This window comes from Heptranchias perlo, chromosome 1, assembly GCF_035084215.1.
Source record: "Heptranchias perlo isolate sHepPer1 chromosome 1, sHepPer1.hap1, whole genome shotgun sequence".
Classification (NCBI taxonomy): Eukaryota; Metazoa; Chordata; class Chondrichthyes; order Hexanchiformes; family Hexanchidae; genus Heptranchias; species Heptranchias perlo.
This window is the reverse complement of record NC_090325.1, coordinates 93257653-93284054: the sequence shown is the minus strand read 5'-3', so window position 1 is coordinate 93284054 and position 26402 is coordinate 93257653. Positions and strand designations below refer to the sequence as shown.

At 41.8% G+C, this 26402-nt stretch overlaps 1 protein-coding gene across 1 annotated transcript; it reads right to left on the bottom strand.

The window, feature by feature from the left end:
• Window positions 1-1386: 1386 nt before the first annotated feature.
• On the bottom strand, window positions 1387-25717 carry ugdh (UDP-glucose 6-dehydrogenase). The gene is made up of 12 exons (XM_067988606.1): window positions 25597-25717; window positions 24309-24475; window positions 24093-24194; window positions 21056-21256; window positions 18894-19091; window positions 17997-18144; window positions 17794-17888; window positions 17179-17309; window positions 14300-14439; window positions 12142-12233; window positions 2972-3082; window positions 1387-2795 (listed from the first exon to the last, which is right to left on the bottom strand). Exons 2-12 carry the CDS (start codon window positions 24468-24470, stop codon window positions 2685-2687), a joined length of 1491 nt encoding a protein of 496 aa, XP_067844707.1. The 5' UTR covers window positions 24471-24475; window positions 25597-25717; the 3' UTR covers window positions 1387-2684.
• Window positions 25718-26402: the final 685 nt, after the last annotated feature.

The following is a 26402-nucleotide window of genomic DNA, read 5'->3' as shown; positions in this document are numbered from 1 at the left end:
TCTCCCAACGCTCTGGTTAAATACCTGGGGCCGTCCAGTGGTGCTCCGTGCTCTCCCGACGCTCTGCCGCGCTTCTGATTAAATACTTGGGGCCGTCCAGTGGTGCTCCGTGCTCTCCCGACGCTCTGCCGCGCTTCTGATTAAATACTTGGGGCCGCTCCCAGGGAGCTCTGTGCTCTTCCGACGCCTTACTGAAGCCCTTATGTTTTTACATCCCCGAAATGCTCTGCTTGCAGAATGTAACAAGTCGGATGGACATTATCACACATGTAAAGCTCTTTATTTTCCTTTAATAAAATATCACCAGATGGGATTGCGATGGCAGTAGCACTACATTTGTCAACAATGCCCGTGGGCTAGGGAAAAGGAAAATGAGTCAGGGCTACCACTGCTGAACTATACTCTGACTCCCTGCAAAAATTATTGGTGCCTGTCTCAATTCAGACTGCCCCATGTTTAAAAGCAAAACTCACATATAACTCAGGGAACCAGCAGTAACTGGTGTTGAGCATGATCCTAAGCTGATGATTACGCACATGCATTTTTAACCCGGTGGTACTGAAATGATGTCTCTCCAATGTCCTATCTGTGATCAGCTAGCTCAGTGCTTCAGCTTTTTGATTGAAATGCAGTGTCTTGTAAATATGTTTTCTTGATGGCTCAGTGAATTAATCCATGGAGCAGCTGAGTCATACAAACCAGGAAGGTCCTAGGTTTGATCCCTGATCTGCACTGAGCTAGCTGATCACAGATAGGACATTGGAGGGACATCATTTCAGTACCACCGGGTTAAAAATGCATGTGCGTAATCATCAGCTTAGGATCATGCTCATCAATGAGGCCCTTTGTGACTGAATGGCACTATTAAATGCCCTGAGTGATGTGTGAATTTTTCTTTTAAACATACAGCACTCTGAATGAAGACAGGGCGATTTGACCAATGGCAACCCTTTCTCTTTGCCACTATGGTATATTTTATGTAATTTGCAGATCCCTACAATTTTTCACTTCTGCTATCATACTTGCTATATCCTTGTAACCATTCCTCCACATGAGTGTTGCTCACTGTCGAGGCTCAGACATTCGGACAAGACACTGGAATCTGGAGAACCATACCCCAGCGAGAAGTCAAAATCAACAGGCAGAGGGGAGCAAATTGCCCAAAAAAAAGATATTGTTAGATGATGCAGATTAATTAAAATGTTGTAATGTACTTAACAGAGGTTTCATATCTACCCCAAGATCTTACTGTAAGTTAATAGTTATAAAAATAGACGACTTTTCCAACAGTAAGACTACTTTTAAAATTATGTAGTGGTGTCAACCCTTAATGGAACAATGCCAACCATTTATCATTTGGAAGAAGTGAACAAAACATGAGTCAAATTCTTTAAGCAGTCCACCATTGAAACTTTTTATTTATTGCAATGATATTTACACAGAAGTTCCCAGCTAAGCTTTTTTTAAAGAGTGGTTTTTGCCCAAATTACAGTTGATGAATGAAATATTCAAGCAAATGCCAGTCTTCAATGTTAGCAAGGATTATCCAGCGCTGCAAACAGTTCAAAAATTGGATATGGAAACATTTGTTGAAATGTTTTAACAAAATTCAAGGTTACTACTTCCAATGCATTTAAACCCTACTGTTAGAGAGGAGATGAAGGCAGTGTCTCTCTGATTACTTTATGGTTAAAGTGATATGGTTTTAAATAGTCTCAGTATCCTTAGGTCTTCTCTAAGTGAATTTCTAAATGTATTGAGTTTTTGATATGTTTGAGCAAAAACTCAGCTGAGGCAAGAGAAAGGAATAACAATTGCTCTGAAGGCTAAGAAGATTTATCACAAGTGAAATAAACCTTTTGGCTCAAAAACAGTAACAGCCACTTCAGCAACCTTTTTGGTAATAGCTACCACTTAACATCTTCAACCGTAGTCAATACCTGTATAAAACTAGTTTAGCCTTTGGAAATTTCACCATTTGCTTTTCTCCAATTTGCAACTTGAATTCTGAAATCACTTAAAATATTCAAAATTGTCTTTATATTTTATTAGCAAGGTGAACACTTCGAAATAAATATTAAATCTTGAATTTAATATGGTTAAAATACTTGCAAACAACATTAAATGCACACTAAATGTCATGCACTAGCAATGATAGCTCCACACCTACCAACTGAGTCTAAGTCATATGGGCCAGGAAGGTCTCAAGTGTGATCCCTGGGCCGTGCTGAATCATTTGATTTCAGCTATGGTAGCAATAGGGGTACTACAATTGACCTCAGAGCCCCTTGGCTAAGGAGGGGGAGAAAATCCAGGGACCCCTGCTGAAAAGTGCACATACAAGGTGGTTGGTTAAGGATGGGATCGGTCTCTAGGATCAATTAACTTGCTGACATTTTCTATCTAGATGTACACATGAAGAAAGGTCACAGGGCTGTCAGCGTCTGCATTGTACCCCAGTGCAAATTAGCATCTTCAGGGAGGAAGGGGAAAATGTTAGAGGAAAGCAAATACTACCAATTATAATCAGTGGCAAACTACTGGGATACATAATTGTTTTATTAACAAAGGCAATACGTTGATCATTTTGTTAATTTAAAAGCCGCTTTTAAATATAAAAAACATTTATTCTATGGCTGTAATTTTACATTAAAAAGATATTTGGCTAATATTTATCCAAAAATTTACACCTTGACTTTCTTCAGTGGAGGTTCCTGTAGACTGAATTTAGGAACTTCAGCTGTTGGTGTGAAAGGAAGCCTCTGTCCAGTTACTTTCTTGCCGATAGTCTCAACCTGGAAGCAAAAAGATCCAAAAATGTTCAATATTAAATGAGAATGAAGATTCAGGATAGTCTGAATTCTGTTTCCTTGAGATTCGACTCCTTCTCAAGCCCTTCAACAAAACAGACATCTGTAAATATCAGAAGAACTGCTTTCCTCTTGCTGAGGGAAAGTCAACCCCTTTGTACCTGGAATCCCAGCTTCTGGAGTTTTGGATGCAGGTCATCTAGAACACGCCTGCCATCGAAGACGAAAGCTGGTTTTAGCATGTTCTTATAAATGAGTTCATAATCCAGCACCTGGAAAAATGAAGATACATAAACGTTAGATGAAGACTCATTGGGGGTAATTTCAGAGTTTATGCTACCAGCAGGCAGCCTCTCCCACCAGCCATGCATATCTGGACTTTGTGGGCACGCTGCCCACAATTTTCCATCTATTTAAATGAATATTTTCCAGCTTCCAATTTTAGTCATTTTATTCCAATTGGTCAGGGTGCCTCGCCCCCCTTTGTACTGGGAATTCCCAGGTTGAGGTGGTGCATATGTGGCCTATTCCCCGGCCTTTACCACTTGAGTTGTACACATACCAAAATGCAGTGGATTGCCAATGCTCTCCGATTTATCCTCTGAAATAGAACCCGGTTTCTTCTGTCACCTCTCCCATATGACCCAGCTCATAAAAACATGAGAGAGGAGCTGGAGTAGGCCATTCGGCCCTTCGAGTTTGCTCCGCCATTCAATGAGATCATGGCTGATCTGATTTTTACTTCAACTCCATTTTCCCGCCTTTTCCCCATATCCTTTGACTCCCTTGTAGCTTGACTTCTCTGCTTTTATACTCCATCCCTCTTGAAATAAAGGCCAATGTTCCATTTGCCTTCCGGGTTACCTGCTGCACCTGTCTGCTAACTTTTTGTGTTTCTTGTAGGAGGACACCCAAACCCCTCTGTACTGCAGCATTCTGTAGTCTTTCTCCATTTATATATTTTGCATTTTTATTCTTCCTACCAAAGTGGATGACTTCACATTTTCCCACATTATACTCCATCTGCCAAATTTTTGCCCACTCACTTAACCTATCGATATCCCTTTGCAGACACTTTGTGTCCTCCTTACAACTTACTTTTCCACCTATCGTCGTATCAGCAGCAAATTTGGCCACAGTACGCTCGCTTCCTTCATCCAAGTCATTCATATATATTGTAAATAGTTGAGGCCCCAGCACTGATCCCTGCGGCACCCCACTAGTTACAGATTGCCATCCTGAAAATGACCCCTTTATCCCGACTCTCTGTTTTCTGTTAGTTAGCCAATCCTTTATCCATGCTAGTATATTACCCCCAACACCAGGAGCTCTTACCTTGTGCAGTAACCTTTTATGTGGCACTTTATCAAATGCCTTTTGGAAATCCAAATACACTATATCTACTGGTTCTCCCTTTTCCACCCTGCTCATTACTTCCTCAAAGAACTCTAATAAATTTGTCAAACACGATTTCCCCTTCATAAAACCATGTTGACTCTCCTTGATTTTATTTTAAGTCTCTAAATGTCCTGCTGCTACTTCCTTAATAATCGATTCTAGCATTTTCCCAATAACAGATGTTAGGCTAATTGGCCTATAGTCACCTGCTTTCTGTCTCCCTCCTTTCTTGAATAAGGGCATAACATTTGCGGTTTTCAAATCCCCTTGGACCTTTCCAGAATCTAGTAAGTTTTGGAAGATTACAACCAATGCATCCACTTTCTCTGTAGCCACTTCTTTTAAGACTCTCAGATGCAAGTCATCGGGTCCAGGGGACTTGTCAGCCTGCAGCCCCATTAGTTTACCTAGTACTTTTTCTCTAGTGATAGGTGATCGTTTTTAGATCCTCCCTCCCCTTTGCCCTGTGATTTTCTATTATTATTGGTATGCTTTTAGTGTCTTCTACTGTGTAGTCAGATACAAAATATCTGTTCAATTACTCTGCCATTTCCTTGTTTTCCATTATTATTTCCCCAGTCTCATCCTCTAAGGGACCTATACTTACTTTAGCTACTCTCTTCCTTTTTATATACACTTGTAAAAGCTCTTACTGTCAGTTTTTATACTTCTTGCTAGTTTACTCTCAATCTATTTTCTCCCTCTATTATTTTTTTTAGTCCTCCTTTGCTGGTTTCTAAAGTTTTCCCAATCTGCAGGCTTACCACTAATCTTTACCACATTGTATACCTTTTCTTTTAACTTGATGACATCCTTAACTTCCTTAGTTAGCCATGATTAGTACACCCTTCTCATGGAATCTTTCCTCCTTACTGGGATATATTTTTGTTGAGAGTCATAAAATATCATTTTAAAATGTCTGCCACTGCTTATCCACAGTCAAACCTTCTAATCTGTTTTCCCAGTCCACTTTAGCCAACTCTGTCCTCATACCATTGTAATTGCCCTTATTTAGGTTTAATACAGTGGTTTCAGATCCAAAATCCTCACTCTCAAACTCAGAGGAATGTATCAAGCTCTACTTGAATTTTTCGAGGAGCTGACAAGGAGGTCGATGAGGGTAGCGCAATTGATGTAGTCTACATGGATTTTAGCAAGGCTTTTGACAAGGTCCCACATGGCAGACTGGTCAAAAAAGTAAAGGCCCATGGGATCCAAGGGAATGTGGCAAATTGGATCCAAAATTGGCTCAGTGGCAGGAAGCAAAGGGTAATGGTCGACGGGTGTTTTTGTGACTGGAAGGCTAATTCCAGTGGGGTGCTGCAGGGCTCGGTACTAGGTCCTTGGCTTTGTAATGCAGTGTAAATCTAAGGCAAGTCATAGCAGCACAGCTCACACCCGTGATATGCTCCTCCTGCACTATGTGGGAAGTCATGGTAACTACCAGTGTCCCTGGCAACCACGTGTGCAGGAAGTGTGTCCAGCTGAAGCTACTGGCTAACCGCATTTCGGAGCTGGAGCTGTGGGTGGATTCGCTGTGGAGCATCCGTGATGCTGAGACCATCATGGATAGCACGTTCAGTGAGGTGGTCACACCGCAGGTAAAGATTACACAGACAGAAAGGAAATGGGTGACTGCCAGGCAGAGTAAAAGGACTAGGCAGGTAGAGCAGGAGTCTCCTGGGGTCATCTCCCTCTCAAACAGATATACCGCTTTGGATACTGATGGGGGAGATGGCTTATCAGGGAAAAGCAGAAAGAGCCAAGTTCGTGGCACCACGGGTGGCTCTGCTGCACAGGAGGGGAGGAATAAGAGTGGCAGGGCTATAGTGATAGGGGATTCAATTGCAAGGGGTACAGATAGGCGTTTCTGTGGCCGCAAACGTGACTCCAGGATGATACGTTGCCTCCCTGGTGCTAGGGTCAAGGATGTCATGGAGCGGCTGCAGGGCATTCTGGAGGGGGAGGGTGAACAGCCAGTAGTCGTGGTCCATATCGGTACCAATGACATAGGTAAAAAAAGGGATGAGGTCCTGCAAGGTGAATTTAAGGAGTTAGGAGATAAATTAAAAAGCAGGACTTCATAAAGGTAGTGATCTCAGGATTACTACCAGTGCCACGTGCTAGTGAGTATAGGAACAGGAAAATAGACCGGATGAATGTGTGGCTGCAGGGATGGTGTAGGAGGGAGGGATTTAGATTCCTGGGACATTGGCACCGGTTCTGGGGAAGGTGGGACCTGTACAAGCGGGATGGGTTACACCAGAGCAGGACCGGGACCAATGTCCTCACGGGGGTGTTTGCTAGTGATGTTGGGGAAGGTTTAAACTAGTGTGGCAGGGGGATGGGAACCTGAGAGGGGAGTCAGAAGGGAGTAAAGTTGAGAGCAGCAAGAGACGGGAAGACCCAGGGGAAATTTACATACAAATAGTTGTTCAAGAACAAGTGAAAGGGAAAAGCGTAGAGCAGCAGAAAGTGTACTTTAGACACTACAGATAAAGTGAAAACTAGAAGGCGTAAGGCGATTAACCCAGCATCAAAGCTGAAGGTCAGGCTAGGGTGTGTGGCCCAACTAAGAGTTCTATATACAAATGCATGGAGTATAAGGAATAAATTAAATGAACTACAGGTTCAAATTCAAATCGGAGGGTATGACATGATAGCTATTACCGAGACATGGCTGCAGGATGGTCAGGATTGGGAACTAAATATATCGGGTTATAAGGTTACCCTTCGTCGTCCAGTACTTCCCTGGAGCGGAGAAACTACACCATGTTCTCCGCAGCCTTCAACATGTCATCGATGACGACGAACACCTCGCTAAGGCCATCCCCACGCCTCCACTACTCGCCTTTAAACAGCCACCCAACCTCAAACAGACCATCGTTCGCAGCAAGTTACCCAGTTTTCAGGAGAACAGCGTCCACGACACCACACAACCCTGCCACGGCAACCTCTGCAAGACATGCCAGATCATCGACACGGATACCACCATCACATGAGAGGACACCACCCACCAGGTACATGGTTCATACTCCTGTGACTCGGCCAACGTTGTCTACCTCATACGTTGCAGGAAAGGATGCCCCGGAGCATGGTACATTGGCGAGACTATGCAGACACTGCGACAACGGATGAACGGACACCACGCAACAATCGCCAGACAGGAGGGTTCACTCCCAGTCGGGGAACACTTTAGCAGTCAAGGACATTCAGCCACCGATCTTCGGGTAAGCGTTCTCCAAGGCGGCCTTTGAGACACACGACAACGCAAAATCGTCGAGCAGAAGTTGATAGCCAAGTTCCGCACCCATGAGGACGGCCTCAACCGGGATCTTGGGTTCATGTCACTCTACACGTAACCCCACCAGCAAAAAAGGGGAAAAAAATTATGTTTTTTAATATTCTCTCTCTCTCTCTCTCTCTGCCATTTTGGGTTTCTTTCTGTCTGTGTAATTGACACAATGTATATCCAGTGCACTGGGACGTGCTGTTCTCCGTGACTGGCCTGTTTGAATAACAACGACACCTTTTGATTGGTGTGATGCTGTCCCAGCCTAGTATAAGATATGCGATTTGAGAACCTTTTCACTCATTCATCTGACGAAGGGGATAATCTCCGAAAGCTTGTGATTTTAAAATAAATTTGTTGGACTATAACCTGGTGTTGTAAGATTCCTTACATTTGTCCACCCCAGTCCATCACCGGCATCTCCACATCAAGGTCTACAGGAGAGATAGGGAAAATGGAAGAGGGGGAGAAGTAGCCTTTTTGATTAGAGATGAAATCACTTCAATGATAAAGGGGAATATAACGAGAGGTAAGCAGCCAACAGAGACCTTATGGGTTGAATTGAGAAATAGGAAAGGATCTAAGACTATAGTGGGAATTGTGTATAGGACCCCTGGCAGCAGCTCTAAAGTGCTAGATTGTATAAATGCAGAGATTAGACAAGCGTGTAAGAAAGGCATAGTGGTCTTAATGGGGGACTTTAACCTTCACATAGATTGGGGAAAGCAGACTAGCAACTGTCAGAAAGGTAGTGAATTTCTTGAGTGTGTCCGGGATACAGCAGTATGTCCTAGAGGCAACAAGGGGGCAAGCCATACTAGATTTAGTAACGAGTAATGAACCAGATTTAGCTAACGGCTTAACTGTACGCGAACATCTATCCAATAGCGATCATAACATGATCGAGTTCAATGTAGAGTTTGAAAGGGAAAAAAAAAGTGAGTCATCTGCTAAGATTCTAGAGTTGGGTAAGGCCGACTTCAATGGGATAAGACAGAGACGATCCACAGTAAACCGGGCAAATCTGTTAATGGGTAAAACGAATGATAATCAGTGGGAAATGTTTAAAGAAACATTTAACGTGATACAGAATTGGTTTATACCCCCGAGGGGCAAGAACTCTACTTGCCAAAAAAAACAGCCATGGACAACTAAAGAGGTACGGGACAGTATAAGACATAAGGAAAGGGCATACAAAAAGGCAAAAAATGGCACAGATACAAAGATCAACAAAGGGTCACAAAACAGATAGTAAGGGCTACAAAGAGAGAGTATGAAAAGAAACTTGCAAGGGATATCAAAACCAATACGAAGAACTTTTATAGTTATATTAGGAAAAAGAGGGTGGTCAGGAGCAGTGTTGGCCCCTTAAAAACTGGAGAACTGGCGGACATGTTGAACGATTACTTTGCGTCAGTATTTACAGTAGAAAAAGAGGATAGCATGCCGGAAATCCCAAGAAAACTAATATTGAATTGGGGACAGGGACTCGATAAAATTAACATATGTAAAGCAACAATAATGAAGAAAATAATAGCATTAAAGAGTGACAAATCCCCAGGACCAGATGGTTTCCATCCCAGGGTTTTAAAGGAAGTAGGTAAGCACATTGCAGATGCCCTAACTATAATCTTTCAAAGTTCTCCAGATTCAGGAACTGTCCCTCTCGATTGGAAAATTGCACATGTCACTCTGCTTTTTAAGAAGAGAGAGAAAGAAAACCAGGGAATTATAGACCAGTTAGCCTAACATCTGTTGTGGGGAAAATGCTGGAGTCTATAATTAAGGATAGGGTGACTGAACACCTCAAGAATTTTCAGTTAATCAGAGAGAGCCAGCATGGATTTGTGAAAGGTAGGTCGTGCCTGACAAACCTGATTGAATTTTTTGAAGAGGTGACTAAAGTAGTGGACAGGGGAATGTCAATGGATGTTATTTATATGGACTTCCAGAAGGCATTTGATAAGGTCCCACATAACAGACTGTTAGCTAAGATAGAAGCCCATGGAGTCGAGGGAAAAGTACAGACTTGGTTAGGAAGTTGGCTGAGCGAAAGGCGACAGAGAGTAGGGATAATGGGTAGGTACTCACATTGGCAGGATGTGACTAGTGGAGTCATGCAGGGATTTGTCTTGGGGCCTCAATCATTCACAATATTTATGAACTTAGATGAAGGCATAGAAAGTCTCATATCTAAGTTTGCCAATGACACAAAGATTGGTGGCATTGTAAGCAGTGTAGATGAAAACATAAAATTACAAAGCGATATTGATAGATTAGGTGAATGGGCAAAACTGTGGCAAATGGAATTCAATGTAGACAAATGTGAGGTCATCCACTTTGGATCAAAAAAGGATAGAACAGGGTACTTTCTAAATGATAAAAAGTTAAGAACAGTGGATGTCCAAAGGGACTTAGGGGTTCAGGTACATAGATCATTGAAGTGTCATGAACAGGTGCAGAGAATAATCAATAAGGCTAATGGAATGCTGGCCTTTATATCTAGAGGACTAGAGTACAAGGGGGCAGAAGTTATGCTGCAGCTATACAAAACCCTGGTTAGACCGCACCTGGAGTACTGAGAGCAGTTCTGGGCACCGCACCTTCGGAAGGACATATTGGCCTTGGAGGGAGTGCAGTGTAGAATGATACCCGGACTTCAAGGGTTAAGTTATGTGGAGAGATTACACAAATTGGGGTTGTGTTCTCTAGAGTTTAGAAGGTTAAGTGGCGATCTGATCGAAGTTTATAAGATATTAAGGGGAACAGATAGGGTGGATAGAGAGAAACTATTTCCACTGGTTGGGGATTTTAGGAGTAGGGGGCACAGTCTAAAAATTAGAGCCAGACTTTTCAGGAGTGAGATTAGAAAATATTTCTACACACAAAGGGTGATAGAAGTTTGGAACTCTCTTCCACAAATGGCAATTGATGCTAGCTCAATTGCTAAATTTAAATCTGAGATAGATAGCTTTTTGGCAACCAAAGGTATTAAGGGATATGAGCCAAAGGCAAGTGTATGGAGTTAGATCACAGATCAGCCATGATCTTATCAAATGGCGGAGCAGGCACGAGGGGCTGAATGGCCTACTCCTGTTCAAGGTCCCTCACTTAGGAACATAGGAAGTGCATGTCCACAGATCCCTGAAGGTAGCTGGATGGGTCGATAAGGTGGTTAAGAAGGGAATGCTTTCCTTTATTAGCCGAGGCATAGAATATAAAAGCAGGGATGTTCTGCTGGAACTGTATAAAACACTATTAGACCACTGCTCGAGTACTGCACACAGTTCTGGTTACCACATTACAGAAAGGATGTAATTGCACTAGAGAGAGTGCAGAGGAGATTTACGAGAATGTTGCCAGGACTGGAGAACTTTTGCTACGATGACAGATTGGATAGGCTGGGGTTGCTTTCCTTGGAACAGAGGAGGCTGAGGGGTGATTTGATTGAGGTGTACAATATTATGAGGGGCCTAGATAGAGTGGATAGGAAGGACCTATTTCCCTTAGCAGAGGGGTCAACAGGCTTTTTTTTGTTACGTGTTTCTTGAGCAGCCTGCACTCTGCCCAGTGGAACACTAAAATTGCACAGGTGTCCTACAAAAACGCTGTAGGACTCTGATTTAAATATTTTACTAAGGCTCTTGCCTGATTTGGGCGGGTGAGCTGGTCATTCATTTTAAGGAGAATCAAGTGAAGTGAGCCTGGACAGCAGTTTTTAAAAAACATTTTTCATCTGCCTACTGCCCCGTCGTCCAGTGTGCACAGATAAAATCACTCCCATGGAATTCTAGCAAGTGTCACTGGGTAGTGATCAGGGCTGATAACCTGGCCAATTTTCTCCTCTACAAACCAAAAGGGGTGCTGATGCCAGTTGTACCATCCTAAGATCGAGGGATCAATTCTGGGATCTTCCTAGTCTGCATTGCTCATCTACTCACTGTATAAACTCAATGGGGTACAAATTGGTCTGGGGGCAGTAACGCAAAGCGAGCATCATCGAATCAGCCACCTGTTATACGCTCCACTCGATATTCAGTTCTATCAACTTCAATAGAACTGAATTTCGAGTGGGGTGTATAATGGGCGGCCGATTCGATAACGCTTGCATTGCGTTACCGCCCCAGGTGAATTTTTACCCCAATCTCAGGGAAGTGCTATCCAAGTAATTGCTGTTCCGTACTTGTCCCCTGATTTTATTTCCTTCTCAAAAAATTCCAGTAGCTTTGAGAGACACACAATCAATTCCTTCTATATCCATGTTAGTTACTTATAGCTTCCATGCTCCTGAGACACATTCATTGATAACATCCTGTAAATCACTCAGAAGAATTTTCTCCACTACTGATGTTAGGCTGCTTTGCAACCCACTCCCTTTTTTTGAACATCTGGATAACAATTCCTAGCCCCTATCCACAGAAATAGACTTTATATTTATGTAGCTCATAAAATCATTAACTAGAGCCTTGCCTATTTTCTCAGTCATTTCCTTGAGGATGTTGGAGTGTATCTAATCTGGTCCAGGTGCCTTGTAGCATTTTATTTCTAGAGTTTCTTAATACGAGTTTCCTATGCAAGATAATCTGGAGTGCCGCCAGCAGGATCTGATTAGGAGCTCACTTTCACCAGGTTTCCTCTTACCTTGAACTCATCCCATTCAGTACAGATGACAATGGCGTGAGCTCTGTCGCAGGCTTCATATGCATCAGTGCAGATAGTGACCAAACGAGACACTGCAAGTTAGGAAAATGTTCCCTTCGGTTACTGGAAATAGTATCTGTACTGCTGACATAAATTTACACAGCCATCTTTCTGCATTGTAACAATTTCTTTCATTGCTTGAATTGTTAGTTTTCGATAATTTATTAAAAGTGTGAAAATGTTCAATACGGGATAATTGAATGGAGTTTAGTTATGTGCTAATTTCAATGAACAGGGTAATGTCACACAGTGTAAAACTGAAATGTCTAAAAAGTTCAGGTTGCTTGGAAAATAATCAACGACAGGTAAAAGAAAGAATAAAATGTTTTAAATGACAGGCAGGGCTAGAAATTATTCTGACTGCTATTTTAAACAGGTTAACAACATCATTAAAGTAGTGAATTTGCGAATTTTGAACAAATTCATTAAAAATAACTGAATAATTTCTATCCCATACGGACTTGAATTCCTGTGCCACAAAGGAAGCAATTTTTAAATAATTTTTTTTTAGTGCAATAAGAATGCAGTTTGCATTAAATGATGTCCCTCCCTCCCCCCATCACCCGTACCATTACACGAAGGGAGGTGTCTAAAAATTAGGCAATCACCCACCACTCAATTGTCCTTTTTGGTTGTCATTGGTGGAACTAGACATGTTGGTTTTGTCTCTTGCTGCAATTTCAGCGGGAGGTCAATGGAATCCCTGAAGAAACAGCCATTTACACCATTTCTCCAGGGACTGTGCTAATCTCCTGCCAAAGCTATGGTAGGAAATTAGGAAAACCCCTGCAGAAATTCAGGGCAGTAGTGTACATGGATTTTTAGAAAATGTTTGATATGGCATCGAACAAGAGGCTTGTTAGAAAAATTCAGGCATATGGCACAAGAGGAAATGTAGCGGCTAGATAGAAAGCTGGGTGACGGACAGGAAGCAGAGTTAGGGTAAATGGGTGTTGCACGGAGTGGAAAAGGATTGCAAGTGGTATACTCCAGGGGTCAGTACTGGGTCCACTTTAGTACTCAATGTATATAGAAGGCTGGATTTAGAATATAGGGAACATAATCTCAAATTTTTTTATATTAATGATTTGGATGAGAATTTAGGAGGCATGGTTAGTAAGTTTGCAGATGACACCAAGATTGGTGGCATTGTGGACAGTGAAGAAGGTTATCTAGGATTGCAACGGGATCTTGATAAATTGGGCCAATGAATGGCAGATGGAGTTTAATTTAGATAAATGTGAGGTGATGCATTTTGGTAGATCGAATCGGGCCAGGACCTACTCCGTTAATGGTAGGGCGTTGGGGAGAGTTATAGAACAAAGAGATCTAGGAGTACAGGTTCATAGCTCCTTGAAAGTGGAGTCACAGGTGGATAGGGTGGTGAAGAAGGCATTCGGCATGCTTGGTTTCATTGGTCAGAACATTGAATGCAGGAGTTGGGATGTCTTGTTGAAGTTGTACAGGGCATTGGTGAGGCCACACTTGGAATACTGTGTACAGTTCTGGTCACCCTATTATAGAAAGGATATTATTAAACTAGAAAGAGTGCAGAAAAGATTTACTAGGATGCTACCGGGACTTGATGGTTTGACTTACAGGGAGAGGTTGGATAGGCTGAGACTTTTTTCCCTGGAGAGTAGGAGGTTAAGGGGTGATCTTATAGAAGTCTATAAAATAATGAGGGGCATAGATAAGGTCGATAGTCAAAATCTTTTCCCAAAGGTAGGGGAGTCTATAACGAGGGGGCATAGATTTAAGGTGAGAGGGGAAAGATACAAAAGGGTCCAGAGGGGCAATTTTTTCACTTAAAGGGTGGTGAGTGTCTGGAACAAGCTGCCAGAGGCAGTAGTAGAGGCGGGTACAATTTTGTCTTTTAAAAAGCATTTGGACAGTTACATGGGTAAGATGGGTATAGGCCAAGTGCAGGCAATTGGGACTAGCTTAGTGGTATAAACTGGGCGACATGGACATGTTGGGCCGAAGGGCCTGTTTCCATGTTGTAAACTTCTATGATTCTATGATTCTATAAAAAAGCTAGTCTGCACTCGATAGTATATATGAAGAGGAAAAAGAAAAAAGTTCTGTCATATTACACCTTGATCAGAGGCATCCGGAGAGATGTTGGGATGTGACAGGTCCTGAATGATCTGTTCTTTGAGAACTTTGGGGTCATAGATGTGAAGCTTTGCACCTTCATCCAGTAGGTATTTGCTGATGTAGATACTGGACGACTCCCTAAAATAAACGAAAACAAAATGTTATTAACTGTAAGTCAATTTAAAATTCTGCAGAATTAAAATGAATGAATTTAAATGAAGTTAAAACAATTTAAGGGAATGCCACTCCACTGGGGTAGGGCTGGAGAAAAAACTTTCAATTCCTCACTCAAAAGGACCTTTTTTGAAGTGAGAGATTCTCAGTTACGTTGGGCCCAAAGCAGCCTCACTGACACCCCATATTGGTTCTCTTGGTTAGGAAAAAAGCTTTTGGGTGACAGTGTTACAATTCAGGCTCACACCAAATAATTTTTGTCTTGTGCCCAATACGCAAGTTCCTTCCATTGGCAAGCTCTCATCACCTGTGAGCCAAAACACGATCTTATGCACAGTGGTTGCTATGTGACAATGAACCCAATTGGGTACACACTGGTAACTACTATACACTCCTGATAATTCCAAAGCAGTAGAAAAATAACATGCTGAAAATTTGAGACACAGAAATAACACAGAAGCAAAATAATTTAATCAGCAGAATTCTTGATTTCCCTACAGGACTAATGTTAGTGGATTTTCCCGTTACTGTTGCTACAAAGGGGCTGTTAATCTTTCAATAATAACTTCCGCGTGTGATTCAGGCACGAGTGGTTATTAAACAACAAACTTTAATAGATTGACTCACAACAACATTATAGTTATGATACAACTGTCTTCAGATTACATTAAATGACAAGCAATCAATACAACCTGGTTTTCCTATGAATTCAGACTGATCAGATCTGACCTCCATGGACTACCTGTGGCAATGGACTTCCGACGATCCTCTTGAGAGCTCTAACCTTTGGGAGGGAGCATGCCCTATCTTTATACTATTCGGCTGCGTTGTTCTGCACGTAAGCATCTCTGGTCTTATCTCCTAGTTGTAGGTCATCCCACCGTGCTGACGCCACATTAGCAACTCAAGATAAGGTGTTTTGCATAATGTAGCTAATCACCTAAAGCTGCATCTCTGTTGTTACAAGATGTTATTGTCCTCTCGGAACACGTGGCCCCCTTCCTTATGTGTCTTGTTTCACTCTATAACTCTCACTTTCTCAACAGTTTCAGAATGCTATCAGTTCGGTGAAAATGTTGGTTCCTTGATTACCACACTTCCTGATTAAAGTGTACCTCCATAATTCTCACTTGTGAAATCAGTTCTGAATGTTATCTATTCTTATGGACTGTCGGCCTCTTAGCAACCGCATCTCTTATCTAGATATAGTCCATCGCTTGACCTTTTGGTGTTTTATAGTTCTGAAGTTCCAGCATTCTCTTTCTTTTACAAACTATCTTTGTTCACAAACACCGAGACACGACTCTGCACCCGCCCCGCCCCCCCCCCCCACCACCAACATCCGCCCTCTTGCTAAGATGCTGGGGAGATCTATGCGAGATGGGATATTTGACCATGCTTGGTTTTAAACCATATTCTTACAACCCCAAGATGGGAGAATTGCAAAGACGACTGGCTATAAATGTTGGCAGATAACAGCCTAGTGATCAATATTAATTATTTCTATCACCTGGTTAACATGGTATCCATACCCTGTGTTAGGCAATACAACTAGCTTGGTCCTGAAAGACATATGCACCTGCTCAGTCAAACTACCTTGCCAAGGAACTGCCCACAGGCAATTAACAAACAGGGATGAAAGGGTGGTGGAAGCAGATTCAATTGTAACTTTCAAAAGGGAATTGGATAAATACTTGAAGGGGAAAATTTGCAGAGCTATGGGACTAATTGGTAACTCTTTCAAAGATCTGGCACAGGCACAATGGGTCGAATGGCCTCTTTCTGTGCTGTATCATTCTATGATTCTAGGGATGAATCACATCCTTTTGGAGCTGCAGATTACTGAATATTCTCCATCGTCCGCCATGCAGAGGAACACAGCCAACCCTTCCAGAAACCAGACACAGCAGAGCATTTAAAAAAGTGTTGCTATATTATATACATATATCTGGCTTCCATGCTGAACTGGCCAGCAGTCAAGTCTTTGGAGGGGGGGGGGGGGGGGGGGGAAATCCCGGAAGGGGCCATGCACAGGTCAGCAGCGGACCAGAATTTTTTTCTAGGGGGAAGCACTCTTGCTCTTCCTACACCCACAAAAATAAAAATTTCCTCAGCAATTTTTGCCTGTGGGACTGTACCCCAACATCAGTCAGCTTTCAGGAGAGAATTGGAGGCAAGTGAAAAAAAAAGACTTTACTATTCATTTATGTCGAATACATCGAATATATTTTGGTAGTGATGGTTTATGGAAAATAAGCCACTCAAGTTGCGGCTGCTGTCATTCATGAGCACCTGTTATTCATGAATTATGTGGCTGGCACTATATCCCTCTGATGACTAGTTCCAATCACATATGATAATTTTGTTAAGCCCCTAAAACAAAGGAACCAGTGAAGATCAACTCCTGGATTAATGAATGATGATCAGTTGGAAAAGCAACCACCAGCTGCAAGGGCATTTACTTTTCACAGTTAATTCCACCAGGCGCACAGAAATGAAAGCCCATTTTATCCATGTCTGTCATATTGATTTCAGTTAAAGATATTAAGTACTTTGTCGAGATATAGTCGTAACACATGCTGCTGTTATAAATGTTTTCCAATGAAAAGTATCAAGATAAAATTGTTCTCAACATTACAGCATTTCACACGCAGTTTTAAATTATCACAGAAATGTTGAAACATATCAGAGTAATAAAATTACCGTGTGTCCCCAGTGTCCTTTTTGAAAGCAAACCCTAAAAGGGCTATCTTTTTGTCTGTTGCAGTATTGAAGAGAGAGTCAATAATGCGGGAAGCAAACCTCCTCCGCTGATAATCATTCATGTCAATCACCTAAAAAAAATCAAATTTTAAATGACAAAGTGATAGGAGCAACTGATTTTTTAAAATCAATACATCAGACATTCTTTGAATTTTTTGTTTTCATATTTCAGGTTGAATATCGCTTTATGCAAAGCAACAGGGAAAGATTTAGGAAAATAAAACCATTGACACACAATTCAGCTCCCTCACATTACACCACATACAGCCATTGACTGAATGTTTCTCTGAGTACAGTGGAATCTGGATACCCATTCCAAGAAATGGATGCCAATATTATCCGCTATGTGTTAATTTTAATTAATTTGGAAACAAATTTTAATTCCATTCACTCCAATTGATACGAATAAGGAAATCGAGATCCACAATAACATACCTTGGCAAATGAATAATTTGTCATGTCCTGATCTGTAATTGTTGTTAATTGTGTACACCAAAAAAGCTGCTGAGCACCAAGTTCATTATAGAAGCTCTCCAACAGGTCTCAAGAATTTACCTGCTGCCAGTATCGAGCCACTTCCGGTAAGTTTAATGCCTCACATAAATATACGAGGTTTAGGACATCTTTCTGGAAACAGCTCCCACCAAATCCTGAAATAGAAAAGTGGCCCTCCATATTAAAAGGCATCTACAAATCCCAACCAGATTTTGTAAAAAAAAAAAATCTGGATCTCTGTGTCATAAAAACAAATTACTAACCAATGCTGGCTTTGAGAAATTTGCTTCCAATTCTCTGATCCATTCCTACCGCACGAGCTACCTCCTCAACATCGGCTCCAGTCGCCTCACACAGAGCACTGATTGAGTTAATACTGCTGATTCGCTGAGCGAGGAAAGCATTAGCGGCCTAATGATAAAGAAAAATGAATATATTTGACTGATAAATGTAATTTGTGCCCGTATGCATTCTGCCAAATTACCAGAGGTCATACTGAGGCTGTACAGTGTTCTGGACAGGCAGTGTACAGTTCTGGTTGCTGAGAGATAAGGGGGCCATCCAGGCTCTGGAATTGGTGCAGAGGAGAGCAACAAGGCTGATATTCATTGTCAGATGAAGGAACTATGAAGAATAACTTGATAAGTTCAGGCTCTTCATAGTCAAAAAGAGACCTTACAGAAAGAAAAAGAGAAAATAACCTTGCATCTATATTGTGCCCTTCCTGTCCTCGGGATGTCCCCAAGTGCTTCACAACCAAATTAATTTCTTTTGATGTGTGGCTACTGTTTTACAGGCAAATGTGACTCAATCAAGGGCCCACAAACAGCAATGCAAGTGTACTTTAAAGTTAAATTTAAAATATTGTGCAGGCTGCCTCATGAAATCCATTACTGTGTTCAGTAATGAGGCTGTTATATAAATCAGCAGGTAATAAAACAAAAATACTTCATTTTAAGATTTTTACACAAATTAAGCTAATTTAAATGGAGTTACTGCAAGCTTTAATGTATAAGTTACCACTTCATGTAGGCAGCAGTGTGACTTACACGTCAGTAGAACTTAAAGTTTTTACCAAAAATGAATTGTAAACAAAGGCAATGACCTTTAACAGGGATTATATCTACAGCAGATTGTGGTAAAGTTGAAAGTGAGTGTACCAGTTTGGAAAGCTCCGAGGACCACGTGTTAGTTGTGATGATTTTGTCTTTTGGTACCCAGCGCTCATACACAGCACAGAGTGCCTGAATCGCCACCCGACCTTCTGGTGTTTCATCTCCACCAATCAGCACTCGGTCTGGGTTCTTCAGATCATTAACAGCTGTCCCTTCAGCCAGGAATTCTGGGTTTGATAGCACCTGGTTGTAAATATGTCAATGGTCAGGTTCAGTGTGAAATACATAGACACATAGAATGTACAGCACAGAAACAGGCCATTCAGCCCAACAGGTCCATGCCAGTGTTTATGCTCCACACGAGCCACCTGCCTCCCTATTGCATATTCTCTCTATTTCTTTCTCCCTCACTTGTTTATCCAGCTTCCCCTCAAATGTATCTATGCTAGTTGCCTCAACTACTACTTGTGGCAGTGAGTTCCATATTCTAACCACTCTCTGGTAAAGAAATTTCTCTTGAATTCCCATTTGGATTTATTAGTGACTATCTTATATTTATGACCCATAGTTCTGGTCTCCCCACAAGTGGAAACATCTCCTCTACGTCTACCCTATCATAATCTTAAAGACCTCTATTAGATCACCCCTCAGTCTTCTCTTTGAAAGAAAAGAGCCCCAGCCTGCTCAATCTTTCCTGATAGGTATAACCTCTCAGTTCTGGTATCATCCTAGTAAATCTTTTTTGTACCTTCTCTAGTGCCTCTTTATCCTTTTTATAATATGGAGACCAGAACTGTTCACAGTACTCCAAATGTGGTCTAACCAAGGATCTATACAAGTTTAACATAACCTCTCTGCTTTTCAATTCTATCCCTCTAGAAATGATCTCCAGTGCTTGATTTGCTTTTTTTTTTAAATGGCCTTATTAACCTGTGTCACTACTTTTAATGATTGGTGTATCTGTACCCCCAGATCCCTCTGCTCTTTTACCCCATTTAGACTCCTATTATCCAAGCAATATGTGGCCCTCTTATTCTTCCTACCAAAATGTAATACCTCACACTTACCTATATTGAAATTAATTTGCCAATTACACACCCATTCTGCAAGTTTATTAATGTCTTCCTGTATTTTGTCAAAGTCCCCCTCAGTATTAACTATACTCCCCAATTTGGTGTCATCCGTGAATTTTGAAATTGTACTTTTGATTCCTGAGTCCAAATCGTTTATGTAAATGGTGAACAGCAGTGGTCTCAGAACCGATCCTTGTGGAACACCACTTCCCACCTTTTGCCAGTCTGAGTAACTACCCTTAAACCCTAAATTTCTGGCTACAAAACTGAAAACAGCTTGCTATCCATTCTGCTACTTGTCCCCTGACTCCACATGCTCTGACCTTAGTGATGAGTCTACTCTAGTGATGAGACCTTATCGAAGGCCTTTTGAAAATCCAAATATATTACATCTACTACATTACCCTTGTCTATCCTTTCTGTTACTTCTTCAAAGAATTCAATAAGGTTGGTCAAACATGACCTTCCCTTTTGAAATCCATGCTGATTATTCTTTATTATATTTTCGGTTTCTAGATGTTTTTCTATTATATCTTTGAGTAAGGATTCCATTATCTTTCCGATCACCAACGTTAAACTAATTGGTCTATAGTTCCCTGGACTTGTTCTATCTCCCTTTTTAAATATAGGAATCACATTAGCTGTCCACTAGTCCTCTAGCACTATTCCCTTTTCTAATGAATTTTTATACGTATGTAATAGTGTCCCTGCTATCTCTTCCCTAAATTCTTTTAATATGCGTTGATACAATCCATCCAGACCAGGGGTTTTATCCTCTTCTTAAGTTTGATTAGTTTATCAATTATCTCCCCCTTCCAACTTATGTGTGGTCAACCAGCTAAAAAGCAGATGTAAGAGAAAGGACTGACTGTCCTGTGTTTTTTAAACCTGGGGTAAAGATTTTCTTCCTGCTATGTGTAGTAAAATTGTAAATCTGTACTGTAAAAATGTTTGCATGTTGCTATACTTAGTGCAGAGAGGAAATTTCCCCCAACCATCGATGTATACATTCATTAATTTTGTGCTATTATCTAGTGTTAAATTCACTGCAAAGCTCCTTCAATAATCCAATACAAATAAGCACAATCATTATTGAGTTGCTGCATTACCCAGTAGAACAATGCTTGGGTTCACCTGTAAAGTCAGGTCTGGCTTTATGTTTGAATGGAATATCCTGCGAATGCTCTCAGCAGCCCGCACGGGCACGGTGCTCTTCTCTGTGACTATTTTGTATCCGTTTGAGACTGCCACTATTCTCCGAGCGCAGGATTCAATGTATCTCAGGTCTGCAGCTCGACCTTTACCCATTCCATACATTTTAGTGGGGGTGTTCACCTAATACAAAATAAACAGAGCAGTTGTGGTTAGGATTTGTCCTGTAATCTATGCAAGTCAGCGCGTGCATGGTTTTCAATCAATTTTGGTTTGACTAACATGTTTCTTTCTTGCCACTAATTTTTTTACTTCAGTATTTTATATGATAATATCTTGTAGGATTATAACATGCCAGGCCTCTGTTTGGATTTTCATTTTGGTGTTTCCATTTTGTTTCTGTCCATACTGCTGCACAATTATGCTCTTCCCCAGCCACAAAGCTAGCCGGGCGATCTGCTCCCAACATCAGGCACACTGTCAGTGCTACTCTGTAACCAACGATCAGGAGTTGCACAGGACCAATCTCACACAGTCCTTCCTCTCTGTGGAGAAATGCTCATTCCATCAAATGCACCCAGTCTCCTGTTGTCCAAGTAAACCGTGGAGCCATAGTCAATAGTAACAATAACAGTACAGGACCGACTGTACACTCCCAGCAGCAAGCCTCACCCACCATTCAGCTCCTCAAGTCTGCTCTGCCATTCAATTAGATCATGGCTGAACTGTACCTCAACTTCATTTACCCGCCGTAGCTCCATATCCCTTGATACCCTTACCTGACAAAAATATATTGATCTCAGTATTGATATTGAAAGCTCCAATTGTCCCGGCATCTACAGCTTTTAGGGGCAGAGAATTCCAGATTTCTATTAACGTTTGCGCGAAAAAGTGCTTCCTGATTTCCCTCCTAGTCACTAACAAATCCAATAGAGAATTCAGGAGAAACTTCTTCATACGAGAACGGGTAGAACGTGGAACTTGCTACCACAAGGAGTAGTTGAGGCGACTAGCATAGATGCATTTAAGGGGAAGCTAGATGAACACATGAGGGAGAAAGGAATAGAAGGATATGCTGATAGGGTTAGATGAAGAAGGATGGGAGGAGGCTCATGTGGAGCATAAACACCGGCATGGACCTGTTGGGCTGAATGGCCTGTTTCTATGCTGTACATTCTTTGTAAATGGCCTAGCTTTAATTTTAAGATCATGTCCTAAAAGCACATGTAGGGAAATTGGCTTTTATATATTTTCACCAACAAGAAAAAGAACTTGCTGGTAAGATGTACTACTCCCTGACCAAGAAGGTGACCAAACAATCTACTCAAAAACCTTTTTAAAAAAAAATTGCAAATCTTAAACAAAAACAGAACAAGCTGGAAACCCACAGCAGGTCAGTCAGCATCTTTGCAGAAAGTAGACAAGTTGACATTTTTGTTGTCAAGAAGTTCGACACCATCCAGGGCAAAGCAGCCCGCTTGATTGGCACCCTAAACATTCACTCCCTTCACCACCGGCACACTGTGGCTGCAGTGTGTACCATCAACATTAAAACATTAAAAGACCTAAGAGGGACAAAGAACATGTGATTAGTTGAGTGGGTGGGGTAAGGCAGGTCTGAAATGGAAACAGGAGAAGTTGGCAAAACAGGGCAAGAACTAGCAGTCCGAAAGGAAGAGAAGAAGCTGAAACCCAGTGTTGGTCGGATGTCAGGTGTCAGCCTACTTCTCTTCTCCGCAGACTGCTAAATACTGCGCTGTTTTCATTTTTACTTCTCCTCCCCTTATCTTTGTTCTGATCCAATTTAAAAATTGCTCCTTTTCCCAGTTTTGATGAAGAGGTACACCCAAAATATTGACATGACTGTTCTCTCCTCAGATGCCGACTGATATGCTGTGTGTTTCCAGCATTTTCTATTTTTGTTACTCTCAAACCAGCACAAGAGTGACACAGGTTTGCCCACCAGCCATTTCGGATTTTCCATCCCTCCCTCTCCCTGTAGAGAAATGCAAGACTTCTAAAAATAAAATCCTTTTGTAGAACAAGAAATATGTCCCTATCCATTCAAACCAGTTTCATTCAGGTAGTTCTGCATTTTTTCTGATTTATCTACATATCTCTTTCTCTGTCTCCTTTCCACTCCCAAAAGAACAACCGCTGTCCCCTCATATTCTTTAACTCTAACAAAATAGATTTGACTTTTGTACCATCCTCTATATCTTTCCCATGTTCTAGCCTTGTAGCTGTAATGGAATCTTTGATTAACACTGCCACACCTCCCTTTTCTCCTACACTATCTTTCCTGAATATTTTGTAACCAGAATGTTCTGCTCCCAGTCCATCCCTAGTCTAAGCCACATTTCTGTTAATGTCATTATATCATACCCAACTCCCACAGCAATTTGTGCCTCTTGCTCACCAATTTTATTCATAATACTCTGTTCATTTACACAAATACAACTCAAACCTGCCTGTCTGTTTGGCCATCTTACTCTTTTTAATCCCTTCTCCTCCTGATATTTTCTTTGTGACTTTTCTGTCTTCCTCTTATCTTTCCTACACCCCTTTCCTTTCTTTTCTGCTTCCTTCCTCCTGCCACAGTGGTTTACACCCTCTTCACAGCACTGGTTACTCTCCCAACAAAGACATTGGTCCCAGCCCTGTTCAGGAGAAGCCCAACCATCCTGTACAGGCCACTCCTGTTCCAGATCAAGTCTTAATGTTCCAGGAATTTGAACACTTCCCTCCTACACCAACTCTCCGGTTATGCAATTACCTGCTTTATCTTACTATTCCCATACTGACTACTGCATAGCATTGGGAGTAATCCTGAGATTACTACCTAGTGACCCCTGCTGGAAAGTACTGTCAGGTGAGACGAGGATAAGGTTGAGCTGTGGTACCCTTCATGGGTGCATAGTTATGCTGACACTGGATGGGCTTACACATGGGCAATTGTACACCTGCAAGAATCACTGCCTTCAGAAAAGGAGGGGGAAAATTTGGGGGGAGAAATTACCGAAATGAATATCAGGTCAGCTTCTTGAATGGCAGCATCGATATCGGTCAAGAAGAAAAGGTTCTTCCCTCTGCATGACTCCACCACGTCCTTCAATCCAGGCTGAAAAAAATATAAAAAGAACAACTAGAATTTTATACCAACAGAATGGCAAGCACTCAAAAGCTTTGCAAAGCAAGGTTAGCAGTAAATTGGATAAATGTTTCAGTGTTGTACCTCATAGATTGGAAGTGTATTTGAGTTCCAGGCCTCTATTCTAGCCTGGTTAACATCTACAACTGTAACACGAATCTCAGGGCACATGTGAGCAATGACACTGCATGTTGGACCACCAACGTATCCAGCACCAATACAACAGATCTTCTTAATTTCAAACATGATGTCTGTGAAAAAAAAAGAGAAAATAAAAGTCATTGCAGAAATTAGATTTTTAAAATTCTGTAATCAGAAATTTCTCAGCTTTGCCTATCTCCCTGATTTTTTCTCATTTTCTCCCACAAGGCCTCTCCTAGTAGGAACAAGGAACAATAAACAAGCCAAGCTACAGATTTCATTGGGTCACTGCTGTCCTGTGAACAGCTGGCAAGAATCACACTCATAAATGGCGAAACATAGAAAAGGCTAATTTTTTTCCTAAGGTCATTTTTTTTGATGTGCTGGTACAGGATACCTGGATGCATTTTTCAAATCAAGAAAAGTTTGATATAACTTTTTTAACATACAAACTACTCCTTTAAAATAAAGTTTACTCATGAAGCAAAACAGATAAATTAGTTTAGTAGGGTACAGTTCAAACATCCTACATCTATAAAGGAGTCGCACAACACCAGGTTATAGTCCAACAGCTTTATTTGAAATCACAAGCTTTCGGAGCTGTTGGACTATAACCTGGTGTTGTACGACTCCTTACATTTGTCCACCCCAGTCCATCACTGGCATCTCCACATTATCCTACATCGAGGCATGCACCACCCAAAACTAGCAGAACAATTCATGGTAACAGCTGATTTTTGTTAAACCCATACTGCCTTTAAAACAAATATGAACTTCGGGCTGCCTTAAAAGGGGTCGACCACATTTCTACTTGGAGGAACTGGCTTCCCGTAGAATTTCGTTCTCAGGAAGCTACTTATTTCGAGGGAAAGCAATACGTATCTTTATAAACTTCCTATTTGGAAGAGAGGAGGGAGGGTTTGATCGTCAAAACGGTTCATGCATTTAAAAACATAAAAGTAGCGCTCCGATTAGAAATGTGAACGTCAAACTCCAGCGAAATAGAAAAACAAAGTGAACATTTCCGTATTTAATTCCTGCAATGGGGAGGGAGGGAGGGAGGAGCGAGCGCCCCTCCACTCACAGCCCAGACTACTAGTTGGGTGTTCGGTAAAAGTACCTCAAACACAGAGTCTGACATGTGGAAATACCTGTATGGAGAAGGAAGTCAGTAATATCAGGGCAACAGGCGAGTGTCCAAACTCAAAGCTCTGCACAGGCAAACACTTACCTTCTGTCAGTTTCAAACAAACGTGAAATAATTCTGAAGTCTGCACTCTGTTTGGAGCTTCATCCTCCCCCACTATTGCCTCTTCCGTGTTTTACGGCGCGTGGTGGACTTTTGACCTGAAGCTTGTGCATGAAATGAATAATGATGAACTGACGAGCTGTGAAGCACAACCCACCTCTCTGACGTGCAAGGAACCAGGCAGACAGTCTGCCCAAACCTGAACTACAGTGAACAACTCTTGGAACTGCTGTAGTATCGAGAAACTGATCGACTTAAAGATACGAATGATGTTCCCAGCGGTTTGTGACCTTGGACTGACCCAGGTTGTGATACTGAACATTAGTTCAGTAACTATTCTCCCTGGCCACTGTCTGAGGCTGAACCAGACCGTTCGGAACCTTGGCGTCCTATTTGACCCTGAGATGAGCTTTCAACCTCATATTTGCTCCATCACAATCTCTGTAACATTGTCTGTCTCCGCCCCCGCCTCAGCTCATCTGATGCTGAAATCCTCATCCCTGCCTTTGTTATCTCTAGACTCAACTATTCCAATGGTCTCCTGGCGGGCCTCCCACCTCGCACCCTCTGTAAACTTCAGCCCATCCAGTAAGCTGCAGGGCTACAGACCGGGTGCTGGAAGGTGGGATTAGAATGGGCACCTGGTTGTTCTTTGAGCTTGCATGGACATGATGGGCCGAATGGCCTCCTTCTGTGCTGTATCTTTTCTATGGTTCTATGGTTCTAAGTCTGCTGCCGATATCCTAACTCGCACCAAGTCCCGTTCACTCATTTCGCTCCCTAAACTT